Source organism: Penicillium chrysogenum, assembly GCF_028827035.1.
Source record: "Penicillium chrysogenum strain IBT 35668 chromosome Unknown utg000001l_segment0_segment0, whole genome shotgun sequence".
Classification (NCBI taxonomy): Eukaryota; Fungi; Ascomycota; class Eurotiomycetes; order Eurotiales; family Aspergillaceae; genus Penicillium; species Penicillium chrysogenum.
Window position 1 is genome coordinate 3,512,601 of NW_026622749.1, and position 21,225 is coordinate 3,533,825.

General features: G+C 49.2%; 11 protein-coding genes across 11 annotated transcripts; 6 read left to right on the forward strand and 5 right to left on the reverse strand.

Moving 5' to 3' along the window:
• Positions 1-274: 274 nt before the first annotated feature.
• Positions 275-1,036, reverse strand: N7489_001395 (uncharacterized protein; the record flags this gene model as incomplete). The annotated part of the gene is made up of 4 exons (XM_056707150.1): positions 275-421; positions 543-716; positions 857-870; positions 991-1,036. 4 exons carry the CDS (start codon positions 1,034-1,036, stop codon positions 275-277), a joined length of 381 nt encoding a protein of 126 aa, XP_056571452.1.
• Positions 1,037-1,308: 272 nt separating this feature from the next.
• On the reverse strand, positions 1,309-3,296 carry N7489_001396 (uncharacterized protein; the record flags this gene model as incomplete). Its single annotated transcript, XM_056707151.1, has 4 exons — positions 1,309-1,317; positions 1,402-1,980; positions 2,024-2,965; positions 3,153-3,296. The coding sequence occupies 4 exons, from the start codon at positions 3,294-3,296 to the stop codon at positions 1,309-1,311; spliced, it is 1,674 nt and encodes a 557-aa protein (XP_056571453.1).
• A 1,874-nt stretch (positions 3,297-5,170) lies between these two features.
• Positions 5,171-5,833, forward strand: N7489_001397 (adenine phosphoribosyltransferase APT1; the record flags this gene model as incomplete). The annotated part of the gene is made up of 2 exons (XM_056707152.1): positions 5,171-5,633; positions 5,688-5,833. The coding sequence occupies 2 exons, from the start codon at positions 5,171-5,173 to the stop codon at positions 5,831-5,833; spliced, it is 609 nt and encodes a 202-aa protein (XP_056571454.1).
• Positions 5,834-5,896: 63 nt separating this feature from the next.
• On the forward strand, positions 5,897-6,079 carry N7489_001398 (uncharacterized protein; the record flags this gene model as incomplete). The annotated part of the gene is made up of 1 exon (XM_056707153.1): positions 5,897-6,079. One exon carries the CDS (start codon positions 5,897-5,899, stop codon positions 6,077-6,079), a length of 183 nt encoding a protein of 60 aa, XP_056571455.1.
• Positions 6,080-6,243: 164 nt separating this feature from the next.
• Positions 6,244-6,954, reverse strand: N7489_001399 (gamma-glutamylcyclotransferase family protein; the record flags this gene model as incomplete). The annotated part of the gene is made up of 1 exon (XM_056707154.1): positions 6,244-6,954. One exon carries the CDS (start codon positions 6,952-6,954, stop codon positions 6,244-6,246), a length of 711 nt encoding a protein of 236 aa, XP_056571456.1.
• Positions 6,955-8,628: 1,674 nt separating this feature from the next.
• N7489_001400 (uncharacterized protein) lies at positions 8,629-9,573 on the forward strand (the record flags this gene model as incomplete). The annotated part of the gene is made up of 1 exon (XM_056707155.1): positions 8,629-9,573. The coding sequence occupies one exon, from the start codon at positions 8,629-8,631 to the stop codon at positions 9,571-9,573; it is 945 nt and encodes a 314-aa protein (XP_056571457.1).
• Positions 9,574-9,998: 425 nt separating this feature from the next.
• Positions 9,999-10,994, forward strand: N7489_001401 (sugar phosphate isomerase/epimerase family protein; the record flags this gene model as incomplete). Its single annotated transcript, XM_056707156.1, has 1 exon — positions 9,999-10,994. One exon carries the CDS (start codon positions 9,999-10,001, stop codon positions 10,992-10,994), a length of 996 nt encoding a protein of 331 aa, XP_056571458.1.
• Positions 10,995-11,200: 206 nt separating this feature from the next.
• N7489_001402 (glycoside hydrolase family 47 protein) lies at positions 11,201-16,057 on the reverse strand (the record flags this gene model as incomplete). The annotated part of the gene is made up of 5 exons (XM_056707157.1): positions 11,201-13,423; positions 13,711-14,252; positions 14,344-14,705; positions 14,773-14,899; positions 15,880-16,057. 5 exons carry the CDS (start codon positions 16,055-16,057, stop codon positions 11,201-11,203), a joined length of 3,432 nt encoding a protein of 1,143 aa, XP_056571459.1.
• A 983-nt stretch (positions 16,058-17,040) lies between these two features.
• Positions 17,041-18,684, reverse strand: N7489_001403 (WD40 repeat domain-containing protein; the record flags this gene model as incomplete). The annotated part of the gene is made up of 6 exons (XM_056707158.1): positions 17,041-17,093; positions 17,148-17,903; positions 17,970-18,050; positions 18,108-18,153; positions 18,225-18,492; positions 18,608-18,684. The coding sequence occupies 6 exons, from the start codon at positions 18,682-18,684 to the stop codon at positions 17,041-17,043; spliced, it is 1,281 nt and encodes a 426-aa protein (XP_056571460.1).
• A 328-nt stretch (positions 18,685-19,012) lies between these two features.
• Positions 19,013-19,743, forward strand: N7489_001404 (TRAPP complex core subunit BET3; the record flags this gene model as incomplete). Its single annotated transcript, XM_056707159.1, has 3 exons — positions 19,013-19,300; positions 19,360-19,551; positions 19,624-19,743. 3 exons carry the CDS (start codon positions 19,013-19,015, stop codon positions 19,741-19,743), a joined length of 600 nt encoding a protein of 199 aa, XP_056571461.1.
• A 416-nt stretch (positions 19,744-20,159) lies between these two features.
• N7489_001405 (uncharacterized protein) lies at positions 20,160-21,184 on the forward strand (the record flags this gene model as incomplete). Its single annotated transcript, XM_056707160.1, has 4 exons — positions 20,160-20,265; positions 20,331-20,520; positions 20,650-20,784; positions 21,131-21,184. The coding sequence occupies 3 exons, from the start codon at positions 20,160-20,162 to the stop codon at positions 20,735-20,737; spliced, it is 384 nt and encodes a 127-aa protein (XP_056571462.1). The 3' UTR covers positions 20,738-20,784; positions 21,131-21,184.
• Between the last annotated feature and the right edge of the window lie 41 nt (positions 21,185-21,225).

The following is a 21,225-nucleotide window of genomic DNA, read 5'->3' on the forward strand; positions in this document are numbered from 1 at the left end:
TTCCCTCACCATTTCCTTCGTATCTTGCATTCTATCTCATTGCGCATCAGCACCCTTGACTCTTATGATTCCCAATTTGGTATCTGCTTGTACTCGCGCATGTATGTTCTTTGAGGAAACGGGGATCGGGAATGGAAATAATCAAGATGAAGAAGATATCCCCAAGGATTTCCACAACATAATTCGAATTCATTCTTATTCTTATTTTAGACTTCCTTTATATTGTTTTCATTGACTCGAATAAGTAAGACTTAGATTTAATGAATCTTCAAATCTACTCCAGAGCAATGCACTCGATCTCAACAGGCACACCCTTGGGCAGCTGGTGAACAGCAACACAGCTACGAGCAGGCTTGTGAACGAAGAACTTCTCGTAGGTAGCGTTCATCTCAGCGAAGTTGGCCATATCAGTCAGGAAGACCTGAGAAGAGAAATCAATGTCAGCAAATCGTCCTTCTCAGAACTTGTGTACACTTCTTTCTCCCTGGCAAAGCCGAGTCCAGAATCACCACAATAACAAATCCGGGGAGGGAAACACATACATTGACCTTGACGATCTTGTCCACGCTGGAACCAGCAGCGGTCAGGATAGCCTTGATGTTATCGCAGCAAACCTGAGTCTTCTCGCCGATGTTGCCCTCGACCAAGTTCGCGGAGGAGTCAGCGGGGATCTGGCCGGAGACGAAGATCTGGCCGTTGGCGCGGATGGCCTGGGACTGTGGTGGGTTCGTTAGTTGGTTTCTTTTATAGTCTGTGCAATATGTGCGTGGAATGATGTTTTGGAGTGGATAGTTCAGGTGTGGAGGGGTAGCTCCCAAGGTAGATGGAGCTGCAGACGGAGGGAAGGACAACGTACGTAAGGGCCGGCAGCTATAGGATATGTGAATTAGCTATTGCTCTTTGCTTGTTTTGATTCCATTTCTGTATTTGAGTCTGCTTTCGCTGTCTAAGAGGCAGGGGAGGATCCGTAGCTGGCGGGGCGTGACTTACGAGGGCAGGCATCCTTAGCGGAGACGATGGACATGTTGGCAGACATTATGCGGGAAGGGAATTGGGGGTTGAGTGGGATTGAAGGACGGAGGATTCGAGATAGAGATAGAAGACGAGGAGTAATTCGCAGCATCGGGAGAGAGAGGAAGTTATATACGAAGGTGTTGATAACGAAGTTGCCCCGCTCTCCGAGTTTCCCTCGGAGAGGGTCGACTCTCCCCGATGAAGTCATTCGTTTACTTTACATTACGGATTTTGTTGTTATCATTCTATGTAGCTATTGTAGACATTATATTGGAATTCGTATTAAATCATGATTCAATTGTGCTGATACAGTGACAATTGCTTGCAAAAAAAAAATATGTCGTTTCGTCGTGATGCATTAAGAGACTGCGCTTTCCGGGAACATACTATACAAAAAAGTCTCTTTGGGGTCATGATTTGCCCAGATTGCCAAACTGTCGTAAGAGGCTGGCGGTCTCTTCGGCGGAGTACCCGAAGAAGACGGGGCCATTGAAGGTGATGTGGGAGGGGGTGGAGAATGTTGGGGGGGATGGGTTTCGTAGTCGAGCCCTCGCTCACGGGAGCAGCCGGAGCAACCTGGGGATCAGGTGCTTGTTCGGCTGCCTGATCTGCGACAGCCTGGTCCTTGGGCCAGGTCTTAGGCCACTCACCACTCCAGGGGGTCTCGGTTTCAGGTTTCGGACCTTCCATCTTTGGCTTATCGTGGCCGAATGGACAGCCGGGCCTCTTTGGTGTAACAATATCATCGTCCTTGGGCCTTTCACCACTCCGAGATGTTTCCATTTCGGGCTTTAGAGTTTCGGGCTTTGTGGTCTCGGGCTTTGATTTACCGTGGCCGAATGGACAGCCACCGGCAGGCTTAGCGTCAAGGATGTCGGCATCGGCGGGGTTATCAGGATTGTCGGCTTGGAGGTCGGGGGATGTGGGGATAGAGGCCGAGGCGGGGGGGTAGATGTGTGACAGGCACTGAAATGCCCCAAGGCCTGCTTGGGGATTCACCCACGCGGACTTCACGAAGGGGACGGTCAAAGTGACTCTGACGGTTATCATCCTCATTCTTATCCTCCTCATTGTTCTCCTCGTTCGGGACATTGGGTGTACTGGGGTCCACGTTCTCAGCCCATTTCTCAACACGTTCACTCGACGCAGAGTGCGAGTGGCCTTCGCCGCTACTATGACGGTCAGGCAGGAACGCTTGATGCTTAACACCTAAACCAGCGATCATGCTGGTCAGGCCACCGTATTTGGCGTCCAAATGTCTCATATCTTGTGGGTTTCGTTGATAACGCTTGACGCAAATTGCGTGACTGCGGGGGATCTCATGTTTGTGTCGTTCGACGTATTCTGCGATTTCTTCTGGGGAGTGTTGATCGAGGAATCGGATCGGGCATCGGGAGACGGGACAAGCTCCTTTTGAGGACGGGGCTGATGGGGTGTGGCTAGAGCGTCGTTCTTCGAGTTCAGCCCTGATGGGGTCCAGATGCTCGTGGCCGCAGGTGGCTTCGATCTGGACCTTCGGGGCCGAGTTTTTCCCACTGGGGGCCTCGCTGCCATTTGCGCTCTGCATCTTATTCGGTTTGGAGAAGGGGCAATGTAGATTTCCCTGGGTGCCATTCGTTGTGAAGTCCTTCTCCAGCGCGATTGCTGGAGCCGGTGCTTGCGCGAGGATGCACGAGTTGGAGGATATTTGGGAAAGGCTATCTTGAGAACGGAGCAGAGATTTGCACCCTTTCACTCCGTTCTTGATGGCCAGGAAAGTATTTTCGTCTACATTTTGATGTGCAACGAGGGTCTTTATTACATCCATGGAATTCAAGGGTTGTTCCTCCACTCGAGGCTTGCTGTGTACGAGGCCCTGACGGTATTCTTCTTTCTGTTCGAGCAGCTTGGTCTGAACGTCAAATGCACGATGTCTATCTTGAGGGGGCAGAATTTCTATCACGTCTGTGTACTGCAAGATACAAAGTTAGCAATGTTCATCTTGTCAAATGCATAAGAGCAAGGCAGTCGTGGTCTCAATCAGATAATACATGTTAATCCGTCATTGTCACAAAAGTGACTCCTGATCTAGAGCTATTTCCTCGTCATGCGAGACCAGTATGCGGAGGCAGGGGGGAGAAAGAAGAGTGGGTATTTACCTGCTTGAAGACATTGTCCATGTGCAGGAGCAGCTCATTTTGTCTGTGAGTCAGCCGGTACACGGTTAGTAGGAGTGCATCGAAGGCTTTGCCCACGGCCTCGAGCTGGTCATGGTGCAGATCCGGCTGCATCTCGGCAATCATAGTAGGTAGCAAATTTATTACAGGGTCAGAAATAATTCATCTGGGATGCAAGTGGCCGGTCGAGGCTCTCAAACTTCAAAGGCATGAGAGATGGAAAAGAGGAAAACAGGCAGATTTATACGGGCTTCACCGGAAAAACTTGAAGCGAGGTGGTCTGTGCTGGTCATGTGAGGGGCTATCCTGTTTTAGGCTTGGCGCCGAGGTCGAGTATACTTCGATGTACGAAGAAAGGTACATAGACCTACAGTTTTATACTTGATATAGTATCCGCATGCAGGTACATGCAGGTACATATAGGGGAAAGCGTAATAGGAGCACGGATGATAGCATCTATAGTGTCAAGTAATACTTTAGGTATGGTTTCAGTCTCATAGAATGACGCTGCCCAAAATAGAGATATATATATGTTCGACACGGGTCGAGGACAAAGCAGACACGTATATCTGTGGATAAGAACATCAACAATAAATACATGTTGGTAACAAAAAAAGTAAAAATAAATGTAGAATATTATACTAACGAATCAAGCCCAATTCAACCAAATTTGACTATACATTTACGATTCGCCTTATTCCCTTATGTAGCACTTTATTGCTCCCCTCTCCAACAGCCCGGCCGGGCTAGCTCAATCGGTAGAGCGTAAGACTCTTAATCTTAAGGCTGCGGGTTCGACCCCCGCGTTCGGCTATTCCTAAAAACACAACTTGAGATTTCTTTTTTGATCTTTTTATTTATTTATTTTTGGTTCGAACTATGATCTGCAACTGATTATGCGTTTCCCCTGTTATCTTGTTTAGTGTTTTACTTTCGTACTTTCGTACTTTTGTTTCCCCCCAAAACGAGGGGTAAGTAGCGATTACACGGACAAATCCCCCCCCACCATCTGCACAACAGACATCCCGGTATGCAGCGCGCACATCTGTTTCCAGTAAAGCCACTGTGATGAGTTTCAGATTCACGCTGTGAATCGAGAGATTCCATTGGTCAGACTAAGTGTAATGGCTGTACGATGTGTCAAAGACTGGCCATACGGCATATCCGTTGAGATGGTCTGATCCAATGCGATTTTAAATCTCCGGTCTAGACAGAATCCAGAGTGAGTCATTTCTGATGATCCATTGATAGTCCCTGGTAGTGTTAGTTCTAGTTTCGGGTTCTGCCTGTTGTCCTCCTTTGGACCTTCGAAAGTAACCACAGACTCCAGATGTCAGTTCAACGGTCTAGGCTTCTGGGGAACCGGAACACTGCAGGGATGACGAAGGAGTGGTATCAAGTTTGCAACACAATTCGTCCCCTGACGATGAGGGGACTGAGCACTAGGTTTTACGGGCTAATCCATTAGGGTCTCGCAGATCCGACCCGGGTTGGGCCATATCTCTTTGTACTCCGTAGAAGTTATACTAGTTTAGGAAGTACAATTTTACCTTCTAGAAGAATATGCAATTGCGTGACCAGTATTTTAACACTTTAGTATTTTACCTGCGATCTGACCGCTGATTTCAAATGGTTGTAGAAGACTTCCAAGGTTGATAGCTATACATCCGATGATAGGACATGAGTGTCACTACACATGTCCTATATATCAAATAGGGTATAATATCAATAAAAGTATATAATGTATAAATGTCTCTATCATATGTACCGATATATCAACATATATCGATATATAGATATATATAAAATACCTAAAAAGGTCAAAAAACGAGTAACAACTAAAGGATCTAGACCTTGTGAGGGGCACAGTTATCTGCTTATCTGTAATTTTACCATTTCCCTTTTTTTTTTTCCCCTCCAAAGAATTTTTGGTCTTTTCCTTTTTTACCCTTTGACTTCCAACCTCCCCTCCTTCTCTTCCTCTCTTCCCTCCTCTCATAATGTCCTCCACTACCCCAGATGCCTCCAAAGTCGGACTCCCCGCCTCCGATGCCACCAGCGCCGCCGAACTCGCCAGTCTTAAGGTAAGACTGCGCGCCGCCCTGCGCCAGTTCCCGGATTTCCCCTCTCCGGGAATTCTGTTCGAGGATATCCTGCCTATTTTCGCCGATCCTTCTTTGCATGAGGCCCTGATCCGCTCCCTGGAACTTCACGTCCTCACCAACTACGGCCAGAAGCCCGATGTCATTGTTGGCCTCGAGGCCCGTGGCTTCCTTATGGGACCCAGCCTGGCGCTGCGTCTGGGTGCCAGCTTCGTCCCCGTGCGCAAGCAGGGCAAGCTCCCCGGTCCCTGTGAAACCCAGGGCTACCAGAAGGAGTATGGTCAGGATTTCTTCCAGATGCAGGCCGATTCCATCAAGCCCGGCCAGAAGGTCCTCGTCATTGATGACATTATTGCTACCGGTATGTGATAAGAACCCGGTACATATGTACTTGATACTAATATACTATTTTTAGGTGGCTCTGCCAAGGCTGGTGGTGAGCTGATCCAGAAGATGGGCGGCGAACTCCTTGGTTTCATCTTCCTCCTCGAACTAGAGTTCCTTCACGGACGCGACAACCTCCCCGCGCCGGTGTACACTCTCCTGTCTGGCCAGGCTTAATTATACACACCGCTTCGAAAAAAAAATCATTTCTTTCTGCGACGATCTCAACTGCCGATTATCATGACTCCAACCTTTTTAAAAGCCCGACAAAAGCCCGGCCACTCCCGATCTTGCGGTGAGCGTCTGTCACCCGCTTCTTCCGGGCCGCCCCATCAAACGATCTACTCGAACGTCGAGTCTGGAGCCTTGTTTCGCTGGTCGACGGCACCCGCCACAGCCGGCGCAGAGCTGCCCGCCGGATAATACCCAATATAGACAAATAGCTTTATCAATACAACTCGATATGTGCATAGACTGGATAATGAGATTTTCTCATTTCAATAGAGTAACTTTCTAGCAATTGAACAATGATATAATTCTAAAAGCGTGTGTCTTATCTATCCCAAACTAAATCTAGTGTTCTACAACTATTCAGGAATGAACTTCCTCATAACTCCCTCCACCCATCCCACAGGAACCCCCAAATCCACAGACTCCCGAATAGCCCGATTCATCCTTGCAATATACTCAAACTTCGGTTTCGACATTCCAACGCAGTTCTCATCAACATAAACCAAAACCGGCACCTTCCCCTCATTCTCAAGCCCCGCCCTAACCCCCTCCCCATCCAACCACTTCACAACATCCGCCTCAACAAACCACTTATTATAAGATCCATAACCTTGCACCCGGGGCCTAACAGAAACAGGCACACCATCTCCAGCCCCCGCTTCAGCAGCATTCCCATCAACACCCTCATAGCCATCCAGAATCATCTCATCGCCAATATCCATCTGATAAAGAACGCCGTAGACCGCGTCCTCGGACCCAGAAACGGGAATCTTACTCGCGATTTCGGAGTCTTGATTCGCGACGTGCAGACCGAGTGGTGGGAGGACGTTTGCGTAGCCCGGTTCACAGATGAACCAGCGCCAGCGTGGGAGGGCTGCGATTGCTAGCGGGGTGGCGGAGTGAGCTGGGTTTATGCGGCAGCGGGATTTCATTTGGGTTGGGGAGAGATTGGAGCCGTAGGCGAAGTAGAGGAATTTTGGGTATTGGGGTGGTTTTGTGATAAGCGGGGTGGGTATTGGGGGTTGGGTGTGTCTTTCTGTTGCTTGGAGGTTGGTGTTGGAGAGCATTGTTTCTGGTGGTGAGTTGGTTATTGTTGAGTGTAATGTGGACTTGTGGAAGAGATGGAGGGAAGAGATGAGAAGAGAAAGAGAAGGTAATGAGTCAGAAGTAAGCAGACTAGGTAGGTACCTAGCCCTTGGATGTATATATGTAGGTAACCTTGGAACCCCGCCGTTGATATTGCCAGTTCTACAGGGTTTGGATCAAGTCCGATCCTCTCTACGCTCTTTCCTTCGAATAGTATAGCCGTTCCCTTGGGCAGAGAAACCCCTAAAAAAGCGGCTCCTAAAGAGTTTCGAGCAAGTAGAGGTATTTCTGTTCCAGAGAAGGTTGTGTCTCCCAGACAGTCGTTCTTTTTATACTACTAACGGGATACTTTATTGCAACCTCATCCTGCGCGTCTTCGAAGTCTCACGGTCCACCTTCTTCGTAGGTGGTAATGTTCCATATGGCACCCATTTTGTGTCAGGCTTGACCTGTTCAGCTTGTCGGACATCGACCAGCTCACATTCAAATAACTCCAAGACCAATCCCAGCGCGCCGATGATTACACTCTTGGCAAAATGACGACCAGGGCACATACGTTGGCCTCCACCGTAAGGCATCCAACATTCAGTCAAGTCTTCCAGACTGAAATTTGCTTCTTTTTTGTTTCTCCGAAGAAATCACTCTGGCCAGAATTCATCCACCCAGGAAATGAGTTAACGAACCTCTATAGGCGGATATCGTGGCCTTGGTATATCGAAGCTATTAAGAAAAACTATCCCTGGAAACTTATCTGATAGCAATATACTCGATTTTACCGTCCCGAGAACAAACGAGCCGAAGACGCTATTACCAACGGCTGTAATAGCGAAAATGCCAAGAAGTGCAGGGATGCTCATCGTACTAGCGACACAGCTAATGCATTGAGGCTAGGTGGATAATGTGATCTAGTATGGTTGTCATAGTGTCCGGAGAGAGAAATCTCAGAGAATCAAGGTATGTATAACAATGGTGTCTACATCATTTGACGTTTGCGAATGGACAATAAACGAAACTACAGCATACCTACATAGCTGATAGCAGCTTCGAGGCATGAGCGAGATTGGGCCGTGCCTGGATGTGAGACACGAGCTACTCCGACTAGAAAAAGGGCAGGGATGTTGGTGACAGTCCACGCCAATTGATGCATGTGTACTCCGTATGGAGTACAGCCTCACTTGGGTATGAACGGTGGATGCCATATATTGATTCCTCGATTCCCCGAGCCAATCAAGAATTAGTTGGAGAAAGGTAGGGCATAGTTGGTCACAGACATGGCTGGCACCTATAGACACCGGAAGAACTAATTTTAAATGTGGGAGGTAAATACATACTCCATCCATGGATGCAAGTTACGTCTTATCTGTCCACATAATAGCACTAGAAAATGGCTCGATTGGTTCTTCCAAAGGCTGGAGTGAAATTTGTATGGGGGAAAGGAGAGAATACAACGTTCATTCCAGAAAGGACAGAGCCCTTTGTCCTGTAGCTCGGAGCTCATAGGTATTTGACGAGTTTAACTTGCGAATGGAGTAATGTCACGGGGGTACGTAGCCCTTCAAGGTTCCAGATGTCCATATTGCATTACGACACGTGGACGTGATAGAACCAGCATCAACCTCCACGGTGTAGGACTTGCTTTCGACAATTTTCACAACATGACACTTTACTCAATATTTCGGTCAGCACATAGAAAAGAAAAGAGGCCGGTGTCCCGAGTGTCCCGATTGTCTCAACCCAAGACCTCAAAGCTTCCCAACGGGCAGATCCCAGCAGAGATATTAGACCTTATTTACGAGCAACTCCCCGTGCTAGAGCAGCTCTACTTTGCACTGACCTGCAAATACCTCTACGACCACTTTGTCTCATTCCTCAAGACACGAGACCCAGACCATGCAAAGCTCCTAATCCCAAGTGAAAAGCGTCTACCAATATACCGCAATGCTGAGCTTGGAAAAAGACCTCGAATCCAGCTCCTACGGCAACTCGAAAACGAACGCTGGAAGTGCTGCGTGGTGTGTATGAACCTACACCCACGCGCGTCCTTCAAACCCTCTAGACACGCCAAAAAAGGGAGCTGTTGCAACAAGTGCGCTATACTTCATGACTGCTTGCCTTTCGCAGGTTTAGTCGACATCTGCCCTTGCCTCAGCATCGCGTTCAACGAGCGGCAACTTCTGTTGGATATACTATCTTCTCTTGAAGATAGCAAAACTCTGTTTCCGGAAGATTTCATTCATGATAGCCAATGGATGAAGCTCTCGCATTATTGTAAAGTCACCAGTCACCCTTACGCACAAGCTGCAATCAAGACGGAATTCTATAAGGATGACTATGAGTCTATCCAAGTCCGCAATACCTACACTTTCGACTTTCCGGAGGGGTTAGCGGGGGTGTTGAGTGGTATCTGTCCACACAAGGAGACTAACAGGTGGATCAAGCAATTCTTCATAGAAGCGGGATTGGATTACTCTGCATGGGGGGAAAAGGCATTCCCAACGGCGACAAAGCGTCATATGTTCAAGGTCGTTACTGAGAGGGATCTGGGTCGTAAGACATGGGATAAGCGCGGATGGAAGGTCAATCGAAATGACCGCGGTTGAGTTTGGCTCTTTGAGTGGATGTATGAGGTTGATATATTAACGGAACTTGCTGGATATCAATGAATCTGTGGCTATGTTTAATATATGCTAGCGACGTTATGTGTCTATTGAGTCTATTGCTATCTGCGAGCTTAGTGAAAGCCTTAGATTATATCTTTACCTGAGAGCTTAAGTACCTCGGTCTTATACTCCCAAATCTACAACCCTTGCAAGGTGATGGTCAACCACTCCACACTCTTCGGTGATTAATGACCGATAGATGCACCTACAGAGGACGGCCTGAAATAACTCGATAGCCAATTGCGGGGTTGTCTATTCGTGAATCGTCCACATTCGGAAACCAAATCCCGCCCTAATTCGATATATCAAGTCTCCCAAAGCAAGTGAACGATTGAATATTCAATATCAAAAGACAACCCCTCAAAATGGCACGCAATAAACTAGCAATAGCCAGCATCTCCCTAAGTCAATACCCAGGTCACACTCTCGACCACAAAATCCGCGCCGCAGCCCAAGCCGGCATCGCAGGAATCGAGATAGTCTACAACGACCTCCTCACATACAGCAAAGCCCAAAACATCCCCATCCACACGGCAGCTGAAAGAATCCACACCCTCTGCCTGGAAACAAACCTCCAAGTCCTCTCCCTAGCCCCCTTCGAAAACTACGAAGGCTCAACAACCCCGCTAAAAGAAAGACTCGCTCTCGCGCAGCACTGGCTCGAACTCGCCCGTCTGCTACATGCACCATACCTACAAGTCCCATCAATCTTCACAGCGGACTGCACCCGCGATGAAAAGACAATCATATCAGACCTCCAGCAGCTAGCCGACTTAGCCAGCTCCAACAATCCAGTAGTATCAATCGCCTACGAACCGCTCTCGTGGGGAACAAACTGCTCAACCTGGGAAAGCGCCTTGTCAATCGTGCAACGGGTCAACCGTCCGAATTTCGGACTGTGTCTGGATACCTTCCATGAAGGGACGCGTTGGTGGGGGGACAATGCTTCTCCGACGGGAGTGCAGATGGACGCGGAGACGAAGCTGCGGGATTCGCTGAGGAGGTTTGTGCGGGATTGTCCGCGGGAGAAGATCTTCTATGTGCAGCTTTCTGATGCGGAGCGGTTTCAGCCGCTTTATTCGTTGGCGCATCCGTGGGCTTTGCCTGGTGAGGCGAAGGAGTTTACTTGGTCGAAGCATGCGAGGCCTTTTCCTTTGGAGGTTGAGTATGGGGCGTATTTGCCTGTAGTGGAGATTGCTCGGGCGTGGATTGTTGAAGCTGGGTTTACGGGGTGGGTTTCTATGGAGGTTTTTGACCGGAATATGAGAGATGGGAGGGTTAGTCCTGAGACGGCGGCCAAGAGGGGGGTTGAGGCTTGGAGGAAGGTTCAGATTGAGATGGAGAGCAAGTCGAGGATTTGACTCGATGCATTAAGTCGACGGGTGTATATTGGAATATGCTAGAGGGTAGATGGATATTATCATCAATGCATCCAGTTCGATTCTCTGAGGGCTGGGGTTTTGACTATATTCAAGTCTAAAACTATGCACATCTGCAAAACATAAAACAAGCACGCCACAAATGATCCGAGAGTCTTCCAAAAGGGTATAGTATATCTGTTGAATATTCAAACAATGTGTAAATTCGTGATTGGGACGCCGCGAGAGCGCATGCTATATCTTCTTTTGACCCCGATGCCGCTTGCATGGCGTAGGAGTTCATATGTTTCATCTCCGCCGCCGACCATTACCATGCTAATGAGGTAATTTCGTGGAATGCCGCTGGCGGTCATTTGGGCTTCGTCGAGGTGTGGACGGATGAGAGTGGACTCGGCGCGGACAGCAGCGAGGGCAGAGCGAGACCCGGGTTGACTCGTTGACTCTTTCTTCTGCTCGCCGAAGTCGTGTGGTGGCATGTCGTCATATGAGACAACGACAACCAGCTTCAGCGCGGATCGTGTTGGTCGGTATGCCGGAATGTTGCGTAGCTTTTCCGAGAAAGTGCAGCCACCACGTTTAATTACAAGGACTTCGTGGTTATGGGCAACCTCCCGAAGAATTCGCTCGTCGCAGAGCTCGTCCGCGAAGTATATGCTTGACCACGACAGGCGGTCTGTGGATGGGCTGCCTAGCAAGGACATGGTAACTGCATCTTCAATATCCGGAAGCGGGCTGGCTCCAATGCCTGTAGCGATAGCAGCTGGGAGACTCAGCCTGAGTGGAGCAGGTTCGGTCCGTTCATTGTGAAGCAAAGATGACACCGAGTGCATCAGAGACGATAACATGGCCCTTACGGTTGAGTCCGGGGAGTCAACAATTGCGGCATCGTCGACCGAAGAGGCGGGGCTGTGGCCTCCGAGGCGGGGCTCTGGCGGGTGTGGACTCTCTGGTTGAGGTGTTTCATCTCGTGGATGAGCCGAATCATTGCGTCGGCGAGAGGGCTCTGGGAGAACGTCAATGACGAGGTCAAGCATGGCATTGTCGCGAACACGGGTGAAATTCGGATCATATGGATCGACGACATCAAAGGTGATTTGGCGAGAGAGATATACCTTCTCATCTTTGCCCAAGGGCACATTGTTGATCACCTGCACCCGGTACCCGTCTTCCTCCTCCCCAGTCGTGAGCGTCGGAATATCTAACCGTACATCTTGAACCATACTCAACCGGAGTCCTCCAATTGTTTTCACCAGTACCCCGTCTCGGACACGTTCCAGCGCTCCAGGGCCCATATTTACGCCGCCTGGCAGCGATGGGAATGAGATGTCGAGCGTGGGCCGAACAGCCATAGGCGCGCTGGTGGCGTTGAACGGGACCAGCTGAGGCGGCAACGTCCACGGGTAGAATGTGTAATTGGTTGGTGATGAGAGGTCAGACACAAAGACACTTTGATGTCCAGGCGAGTTTTCCAAAATAGGACCTGCCGCCACTCCTCGATCAGGCATCAGATCCAGGCGTGCCAAGTTGGCAGCATGGAAGATGTCTGTTCGGGATGCAGTGGAGGACACGCCGAAGAATGGAGAGGGAATAATTTGGCATACTCCCTCGGCGATGTCCTGGCCCTGAGTTGGGTTTTGCAGCTGGTGAGGCGCGGAGGCCGATTTTCTCGGTATGATGAGAGGATGGCCTTCGGTGTTGAAAACCCAAGGGGCATCGACCTTGTTCAATGGATGGTCCTGGTCAAACAGCAGATATAGGTATTTGGCAGTCTCCCCAATGAAGAAGCTCTCCATCCGGTCAATGAGTTCGCCAGTCAGAACATTCCGAATACCAGCCCAGCCACACTTGGTCCAGCAACGCCGCTTGAGGTCGCTGAGAACCATCTCTCCGACATGCAGATACCAAGGATCTTGAGTCGCCCGGTAAATGTAGTAGTTGGACTCGATGAACTCGGGCCGACCTCCGTACCACGGCATACCGTTGTCGATGTCACCAGTAGCCACGTTCCATCGCTCAGGGATTCCCGAGTAGCGTGTCCAGATGGCGGTAGTTAGCAGATGAATCTGGATAGCTTCATCCACCTTTCCATCCAGAGCAAGAACTCCCGGATAGAAAGCGCTCAGGCTATCGATCCAGAAAGCTCGCGTGGCACCGGTAATCACATCGCCTACAATAAGGTGGGGATGTTGATAACCTTCCCCTCGGAATAGGTGGCGATTGATCGCGGTATGCGATTCTTCCCAAACTTGTCGGAAGGCCTCAGCGGTATGCTGGTAGTCCGACAGAGGAGCATAGTACGAGTCCAATGCTGCCCAAGGACTGTCGGAGTTGAAAGGCAGACGCTCGCCCTCGGACAGGAGAACGTAAGCTTTGACGGCATACTCGTAGAAACTGTCAATGCCCGCGCCAATCTACTGACGATTAGTATATGTTTCTGCATTCGTCGGCTAATTACAGCGGGGTCCTTCTTGGAAGGGCTCTCGCTCCCACGCGTTCGTCTGCCTCGGCTGTTGAGAGGTGATCTAGAGGGAAGCTCTGACCCACTGCGCAGTACGGTTTACCGTCATGTACCGTCTAAGGGACTCCCTGAACACCTCTAGATCACCTCTCAACAGCCGAGGCAGACGAACGCGTGGGAGCGAGAGCCCTTCCAAGAAGGGCCCCGCTGTAATTACCTGTAAAAAAGGAACCTGCTTACCCCGGCCCATGGTCCCACCCATTTCCCGGACTCGACATCAATGCCAAATCCAAGTAGTCCAATGTCACTCCGACGGTTCCAGACTGCCCAAAATGCCCTCTTTCCCAAGTCCTCGTACCGCCCGTCACCGGTGAGTCGACTCAAGACGGTCAGCTCAAGAACTAGACTGCCTGCACCGGCGCTACAAGTTTCAGCGGGCTCAGTCTCCGCATTTTTGGATTTTCGTTTGCCCTCGGTACTTCGGACATGGGTATTTAAAGGCGCATTCTCATAGAATGGGATCCCGTGGCGCAGGTTGACCCGAGGGTAGGGAAGGCCAGTCTCTGTGTAGAATGCAGGAAGCAAACGCTGGGCCAGATCCACAGCAAGTCGAAGCAGTTGGCCATCATATGCAAAGCCACTGCTCCATCGAATACCATGATCACTTTTTGTAAACATACGTTTATCCCATGCACTGGCGAAGGCAGCTTCCCGTTCTGATGGCTCGTAACCGGTGATGGGTAGCTCGCCGATGGCGAAAAGATGGGCACTGAGTAATCCACCTGCAATACCCGTAGACGTTAGCAGTAGGACATAGTAGCCGGAAATCGAGCAGGGACAGATCGATAAGCCCTGAAGGAGAAGAACGCATACCCAGACCCCGAATCACAGTTTCAAACAATTGTACTTTGCTATCCAGATCAAATCCCCTCGACCTCTCACCCTGACCAGCAGGGCCGTCCGAGCCATCGCCATACAGCCTAACAAAGCCCTCGACACCATCCTGGAAATGCGCCAAGGCTCGCTCGCCACTGTCCGGGCTTGAGGATAGGATGGCCAGCGTCGACAAGCTGTCAATCAACGTCAGAGAATAATTCCCTAGCACATCGTTGTTCTCCGGGTTCTTCTCGTCGCGAACAAGAGGGCCGCATGTTAGGGCGCGTAATTCGTCTTCGGGAAACGCGTATTGAAGGTAGTTCTCGAAGCCATGGAAGAACATGCGCTCAGTTTCTTGTCTGCAAGAGGACAGGGGTGGATCAGTTGATTTGGATGGCACTTGAAGATGGCTGAGGGTAGGTATACCTTAGTTCTTTGACTTGGCTGTCTCGCATGCCATGAACAACGGTGAGCCATAACAAGATGGCCCAAACCACCATGCAGGCGGCGCGGAGGTTGAACATCACCCCCGACGCGTGCGCTTCAAGCAGATCTGAGTGCCGTAGGGGTCATGGGGCGTCAGATTGCCTTCTTCTTTGTTTAAGCGCCCTTTCCAAAGAGGCTTTAATGGGGGCGATCACCCTCGGCTTGTTGTGGAGTGGGAAGTTGGGGGGGGATTCGGCCAGATAAGCCTCTGGGGAATATCTTTTCTTTTTGCCCGCTTATTGCATCATCTCCTTACTATAAACGTCTGTACAACTTATAACTAGAAGGTTGGGATATTTATAAAATTACTAGAATGTTGGTTTTTCTTTTTTTATTTTCTGTTGGTTTTGAACATTTTACTCCATATGTATGTATATATAGATTTCAAGGGCTATCCTACTGTTACAGATACACTATATATCGACGAGGCGACACTCAGCAAGTACACTTGGAATTAAAAAGCGATATCATGACAAGCCACTTCGAAACCATCATTTTTGCTGTCTCCAGGGACCAGGGAATCCGACTCGCCCAAGCCATATAGACACATGTAGAGACGAATGCAATCAGACGCCTCAAGAACAGATATACCTAGGTATGTTTCCTTTAGTACCCAAACAGCTGAGACCGAACTGTACGCTCATGTATCAGTGACGGAAGATGCATGAAAAACATGGGGTTTCTCACAACTAACAATTCCCCTATCCACTAAAAGAGACCTTCTCTGTTTGCCCAGAGATGTGAGCTTCGACAGAATTGTCCGATCCCAGGTCACAGTTTGGTGACAGAGGGTCTGTGTAAGCTGGTCCAGCGAAGATATGATAACTAGGGCCCTTCGAAGCCCTGCACTCATGGCCGAATGCCAAAAGCGTTTTGGCTGTGCAGTAAAGTTGTAGGCATAGCATAAGAAATTGGAGAACAAGCAGGGTATAGTGAAGAGCGCTGGGGAAGTGGGGATTCCAGATATCTGCGTTACTGAGGTTAGCAACGAAGCTCTTAAGTACCTAGGTAACTCGCGTAGGTTGTAGTATTCGACGTAAGACTCACCGATGAGAGAAACTCCCAAGCAGGTGATAGCAAACCGATCAGCCCGAACGTGCCACTTTCTGGATTCTGGCTCGACATATTCGACGAAGGAGAGCTGGTGGTACACGACGGTGTTGCCGGCGAGGGCCTTCACCTGACAGTAGGAAGGGTCTCCAGGAGCATACCATGGAACGGACATTTTGCAATATTGGAGAGACGGTTTGAGGTGGAAGAAAGGAAAAAGAAAAGGGAAAAAAGGGTGAAGGAAGATGTCAAGAGTACAGTTTCTCGGAAGTTGAATACTTCATGTCTTACCTAGTTAGGAAGGTACATGACCTACATACTACGTATGTATATATTTACACCTTATCCAGATTGGTGAACGGAAGGAAGAAAAGCTAGATTCTCACTGGAGTCCAAGAGCACCTTTAAGGCTATGCTGCAGATCATGCAGTGTGTGCACTTTCTCTGGCTCTGATTGGATTCTTGGGGTGTGGTGCAAAGGCTTGAAGGACAAAATTCAGTAGGGAGTGGAAATTGAAGGAATGCGAGAAATCTGGAGAGAAGCAATGCGCACATTTGCTATAGTTGGGGGACGTAAGTATGTAGCATTGGACTCGTTTTCATGACTTTTGTTGCCGGCCAGCAGACCAACCGCGCCAAAAGCAATAGACCTTGAAGCCGATCAACGGGGCCAGAAAGGACATCATCAGTTGACGTAGAAAGGTGGAAGTTAAAGCTTTATTCTATTTAGGGTTGAGGTCACGCCGAATAGGTGACTCTACAGTTTACCAATTATCCAGGCATCTAAAAGAATATCGGAGAAGATATTGGAGTATTGGAAACGACTTAGTCCGCCGGTCTGCAATATTATTTTGATCTGGATATAGATTGTCCAACTCCTACATCATCCCTAGTCAGCCTAGTACGGATGCATAAGACTCTTCTTGTAGATAGCCAGATATATCCAAGAGCAGGATTACTTTGAAATTTATTCTTATTGTACAATTCATATATCCGGATGCATAGCCGGGCAAGTCACGACCTCTGGAAGCCAGACGATGCTCTCTGACGTGATAGCACAAGCGTCCAGATCGGGAACGGATGCGCATGGCATGTTTGAAAAAATGAATTTGGACGCCCGCTGATCTTCATTAAAACATTAATACCTATCATGTATGCTTATTTGCCCAGCTCTCCAAGTATCAGATTCCGATCGGAGGAACAAGAAACAACTGTGACCATGTTAGAAATCGTGGGTTTAGCTTGCAAACAGGGTATATACTCACTGATCGGCTCATCATTGGGAGAGAAGCGGACGTCGTTGACAGTGCCCTTATGACCGGGAAGTTTGTACAGCAATTTACCAGTCTTGGCCTCCCAAACAACCACGGTTCGATCACCACTGCCTGCAGCAATCTTCTCGCCCTTGGGGTCCCAGCTGGCACGAATGAGGTTCTTCTCCAGTCCGACAGGAGCACCATCGTAGGTCTTCACCTGCCGGTTGGTAGGGGCGAAGGGACGAATGTCCCATGTGCGGACAGTAGAGTCGTGAGAGTTCGACAGCAAAGTCTGTGAGTCAGGCGAGATTTGTAGCGATGTGATGGTATCTGTGTGTCCAGTCATCGAGTAGACTATGGCCTTCTTCCGAATATCCCAGGTGTGGATTGTGTTGTCAATGCCTCCACTGTAGATCTCATTACCCGCTTCGGACAATGCCACTGCGGTGATAGGGAGTTCAGTCTGGAGGTAGTCCAGAGCATCCTTTTGCCGAGGATCCCAGATGCCGATGGACCCATCATCACTACCACTGATTAGAAGCTCCTGTCCTCTTTTGCTGATATCGAGACAGTTGATGATCTCTTCATGGCCCACGTGACGGCGTACTCGTTCCCCAGTCTCGACATCCCAGCTTCCGAGGGTCATGTCTGCGGATGCTGAGAACAATGCCCGCGAATCGCGTGACCACTGAAGATCCAACACAGCTCCCCGGTGACCTGTCAATTGGCCATAGTTTTCGCATTGTCCATATGTATTCCACAGTACTATTCAAGAAGTCTCGATCAGTATCATAGTCGGCGGCTGCGTTCCCGGATAAAGATGAAACATACAGATGGAACGATCCATCGCTCCGGATGCAATATGTTGAGCGGTAGGGTCGAATCGAACTGCAAATACTTCGCCAGAGTGGCCTTGTAGGTTCCTTCTATTAGCGCGTGTATAGTGACAGATTGGCGACAGTGTCTTACCCGTGAGCTCCATGATAGGAGCATCCAAACCACTTGTGCGAGGAACCTGTAGACTCGAATTAGCTGGCTATATTCTGCCAAGGCCCTTTGAGCTTCGAGGGCAAAGTCCGCGCATACAGATTGAATGAGCGCTCCATTTTGCGAGGAGCCCTTCACAAGCTCGGTTCCTGCGTTTTCGGCGGCCTTATTCCGCTTGACCACGAGCTGGTGCGAGGTCCCAAAGCCCTCTGGAGCAGGGCGCTTTTCACCAGACATTGTAACAGCAAGCACCTCGGTGAATTTGGGGAGGTAAAAGAGTTGGTTGGTGACCAATCGCGACTTAGGGCGAAAGTAGTGGAGAGCAAAAGTTCTGGGCGAGAAGCTGCGGGAAGAACGATAATCCCACCTGGGCTCGGCGGTGAGCGGACTGCGTCCGGCGGACGAGAACGGCCATGGAGACTTGATCAATATTGGGATATTTTTGTCTGGCAGAAAATAACACAGTGATTTACCCCACTCACCAAGTGCCACCCATATCATTCAGAAGGCGGAGAGAAAGTCGGCGAATAAATAATCCAATCAAAGCAAAGTCCAGCATGGTCGGTATCCCGCACCGTATGGATTGTGTACAATCAGCAACTCCAACAATCACTCCCCACAATCACCCTGATCAACAGTTGCCTGTCACATTTACCTGTGCTTGTCTGGACACTGTTCGTTTTCCTATTTTACCAACAACAGAGCTATCAGCTATCAGAGCTTATTCGCAAAGATGTCGTCAACGAAAACCTCAAGAATAGGAGAAGAGTAGGTTGACTCCCAAGAATCAGATGCCTTATCCAGTGGACTTTCTATTAATCAACGGCATTCGAATAGAATATGGAAGTCAGTAAGCCCCAGTTCCCGCTTACTGGGACCAAGATGCCATGACCAATGGATTTCGCTGTATCTCCGTCCTCGAACCCGAACTAATCGGCTTTCTTCACAAGCGCAGAACAAGAGTCGATAAAGTCAACGCGGAGCTGGTCACATTAACCTACGGAACAATCGTCGCACAATTATGCCAAGACTACGATAGCAACTACCAGGATGTCAACAAGCAGTTGGACAAAATGGGATACAATATCGGAATGCGACTCATTGAAGACTTCCTGGCCAAGTCGGGTGTCGGCCGATGCGCCAACTTCCGGGAGACAGCTGATATGATCGCGAAGGTGGGAATCATCTTAGGATCTGAAGATAATAAAGCTATGGTGACTGACAATCTGAACAGGTTGGCTTTAAGATCTTCCTGAACGTCACACCTACAGTCACGAACTGGACGAGTGACAACACCCAGTTCTCCCTTATCTTTGAAGACAACCCTTTGGCGGACTTTGTGGAGCTTCCGGATGATGGGCGGGCTCAGGATGAGCTATGGTTCTCCAATATTTTGTGTGGCGTCCTCCGAGGATCCTTGGAGATGGTAAGCTACTAGCACCCCGGTCAATTGGGTGGGTTCCCTTGTTCTGGGTCCGATCGCTGACCCGACTTTTAGGTTCAAATGCAGATCGAGGCACACTTTGTCAGTGACGTGCTTCGCGGAGATGATACCACGGAGATGCGGGTCTCCCTCGTACGATACATCGAGGATGAAATGCCACCGGAGGAAGAGTAATGATCCTGCGATATCTTGTGCATTTACACTATTTGAAGAATGGGCGTTTTGGGGTTCCTCATTGGTTACATTTTTAGGGGGATGGGGTCTTTTTGCCCTTACTGGTCATTATTGCTTCCGATAATCACTCTATTTGTACACCTGTCTTTTAACCAATTAGGCTTTGTGATGTATCCTTGCGCTAAACCACGCGATTTATCACTGGCATAGGTCGATACATTATAAGAATTGATTTTAACTTCAGATCTAGAGACTGGAGAAACTGGGGATAGGGCAAGGTGTGTGGTGGTTGTGAAGTCGGTTGAAGTCGTGATCCATAGAAAATCGCATGATCTCCCTTTTTTTCCTTTTTATATGTGTAGATCCCTCGGCGAATCTGCCGCTCAGGAGCTTGATCTGTATGGTCATGACCAGACATGTATTGTAGGGTGAACCTGCAGTTCGGTCAAGTACATATAATTACCCGGGGGCACCTAAATAGCGGTCAACGGAACATCCGAGTTAATGTATTTGTCAAGTACTGTATGTCATAAACACAACGCCATACCGGTTCTGTACCACTATCTCCGCCCCTCAACTCTTTACAGATCGAATTTCCCTCCTTTCCGTCTTTTCTCAACTACCTAGGCAGGATTTTTCCACTTTGATTCTTCTCTCAATTTGTTCAAATCCCCTAGATCGCTTGATCTTTGGTATATTCAACCTTCGTGGTGGTCGTGAAATAGTGGCTTACCCTACTTTTAGACTCCCGCTGGGATCCATCGCAGGGCCCATCAGGTATCATATCACCCTTCTGACTTTACCTCTTTTCCTTCTCTCAATCTGTTCAAACCACCATATTTCCACTTATATATCTTCTATTTCTTTTTCGCTAAGTCGCTAACTCCTTTTTCTTTTTCGTCGCAGACCGCAAATTCAATGGTTATCAGATCGGTGCATTCCCAGAAATACGCTTGACAGCGCCATCCCCAGCCCCGACCTCCGACTAGGTTGATCCGCTCCGAACAAGCGATTCTCCCGCAGAGCGCAGCGCCTGTCAATGTACGTCCCCCCCCGGCTCTCTCTCACTGAATCCGTCCTTCTCTTCCCACTGTGAGATCCACATCTCTTAGACTCCCCTTTTATATTCTTAATTTGTTCCCTTTTTCCCGGGTTCTTGTTCTTTGGTTTTCTCTTTCTTTGTACACGGGCTTGGTGTTCTCCTGTCCGCGATTCTGCCCGATCGGGTGTCTGGCGCCGCCCCCCATACCAACCACCTCACTTGTGCGCTTTTTCCGCCTCCTTGTACCTCCGTCGTCGCCCACCCCCATATAGATTACGCACTTGCTCCTACACTTGGTCATCTGAAGCGTTTCATCCTCTGACAAGCGCTCACCAATCAGACCAGTCAGAGACACCTAGCATACTTCGTCTGCGCCTCCCGAGCCTCCATCCTCTCGTTTCTACCCCGTCGCGTGGTTTCTCCGGAAGAAGGCGCCTCTG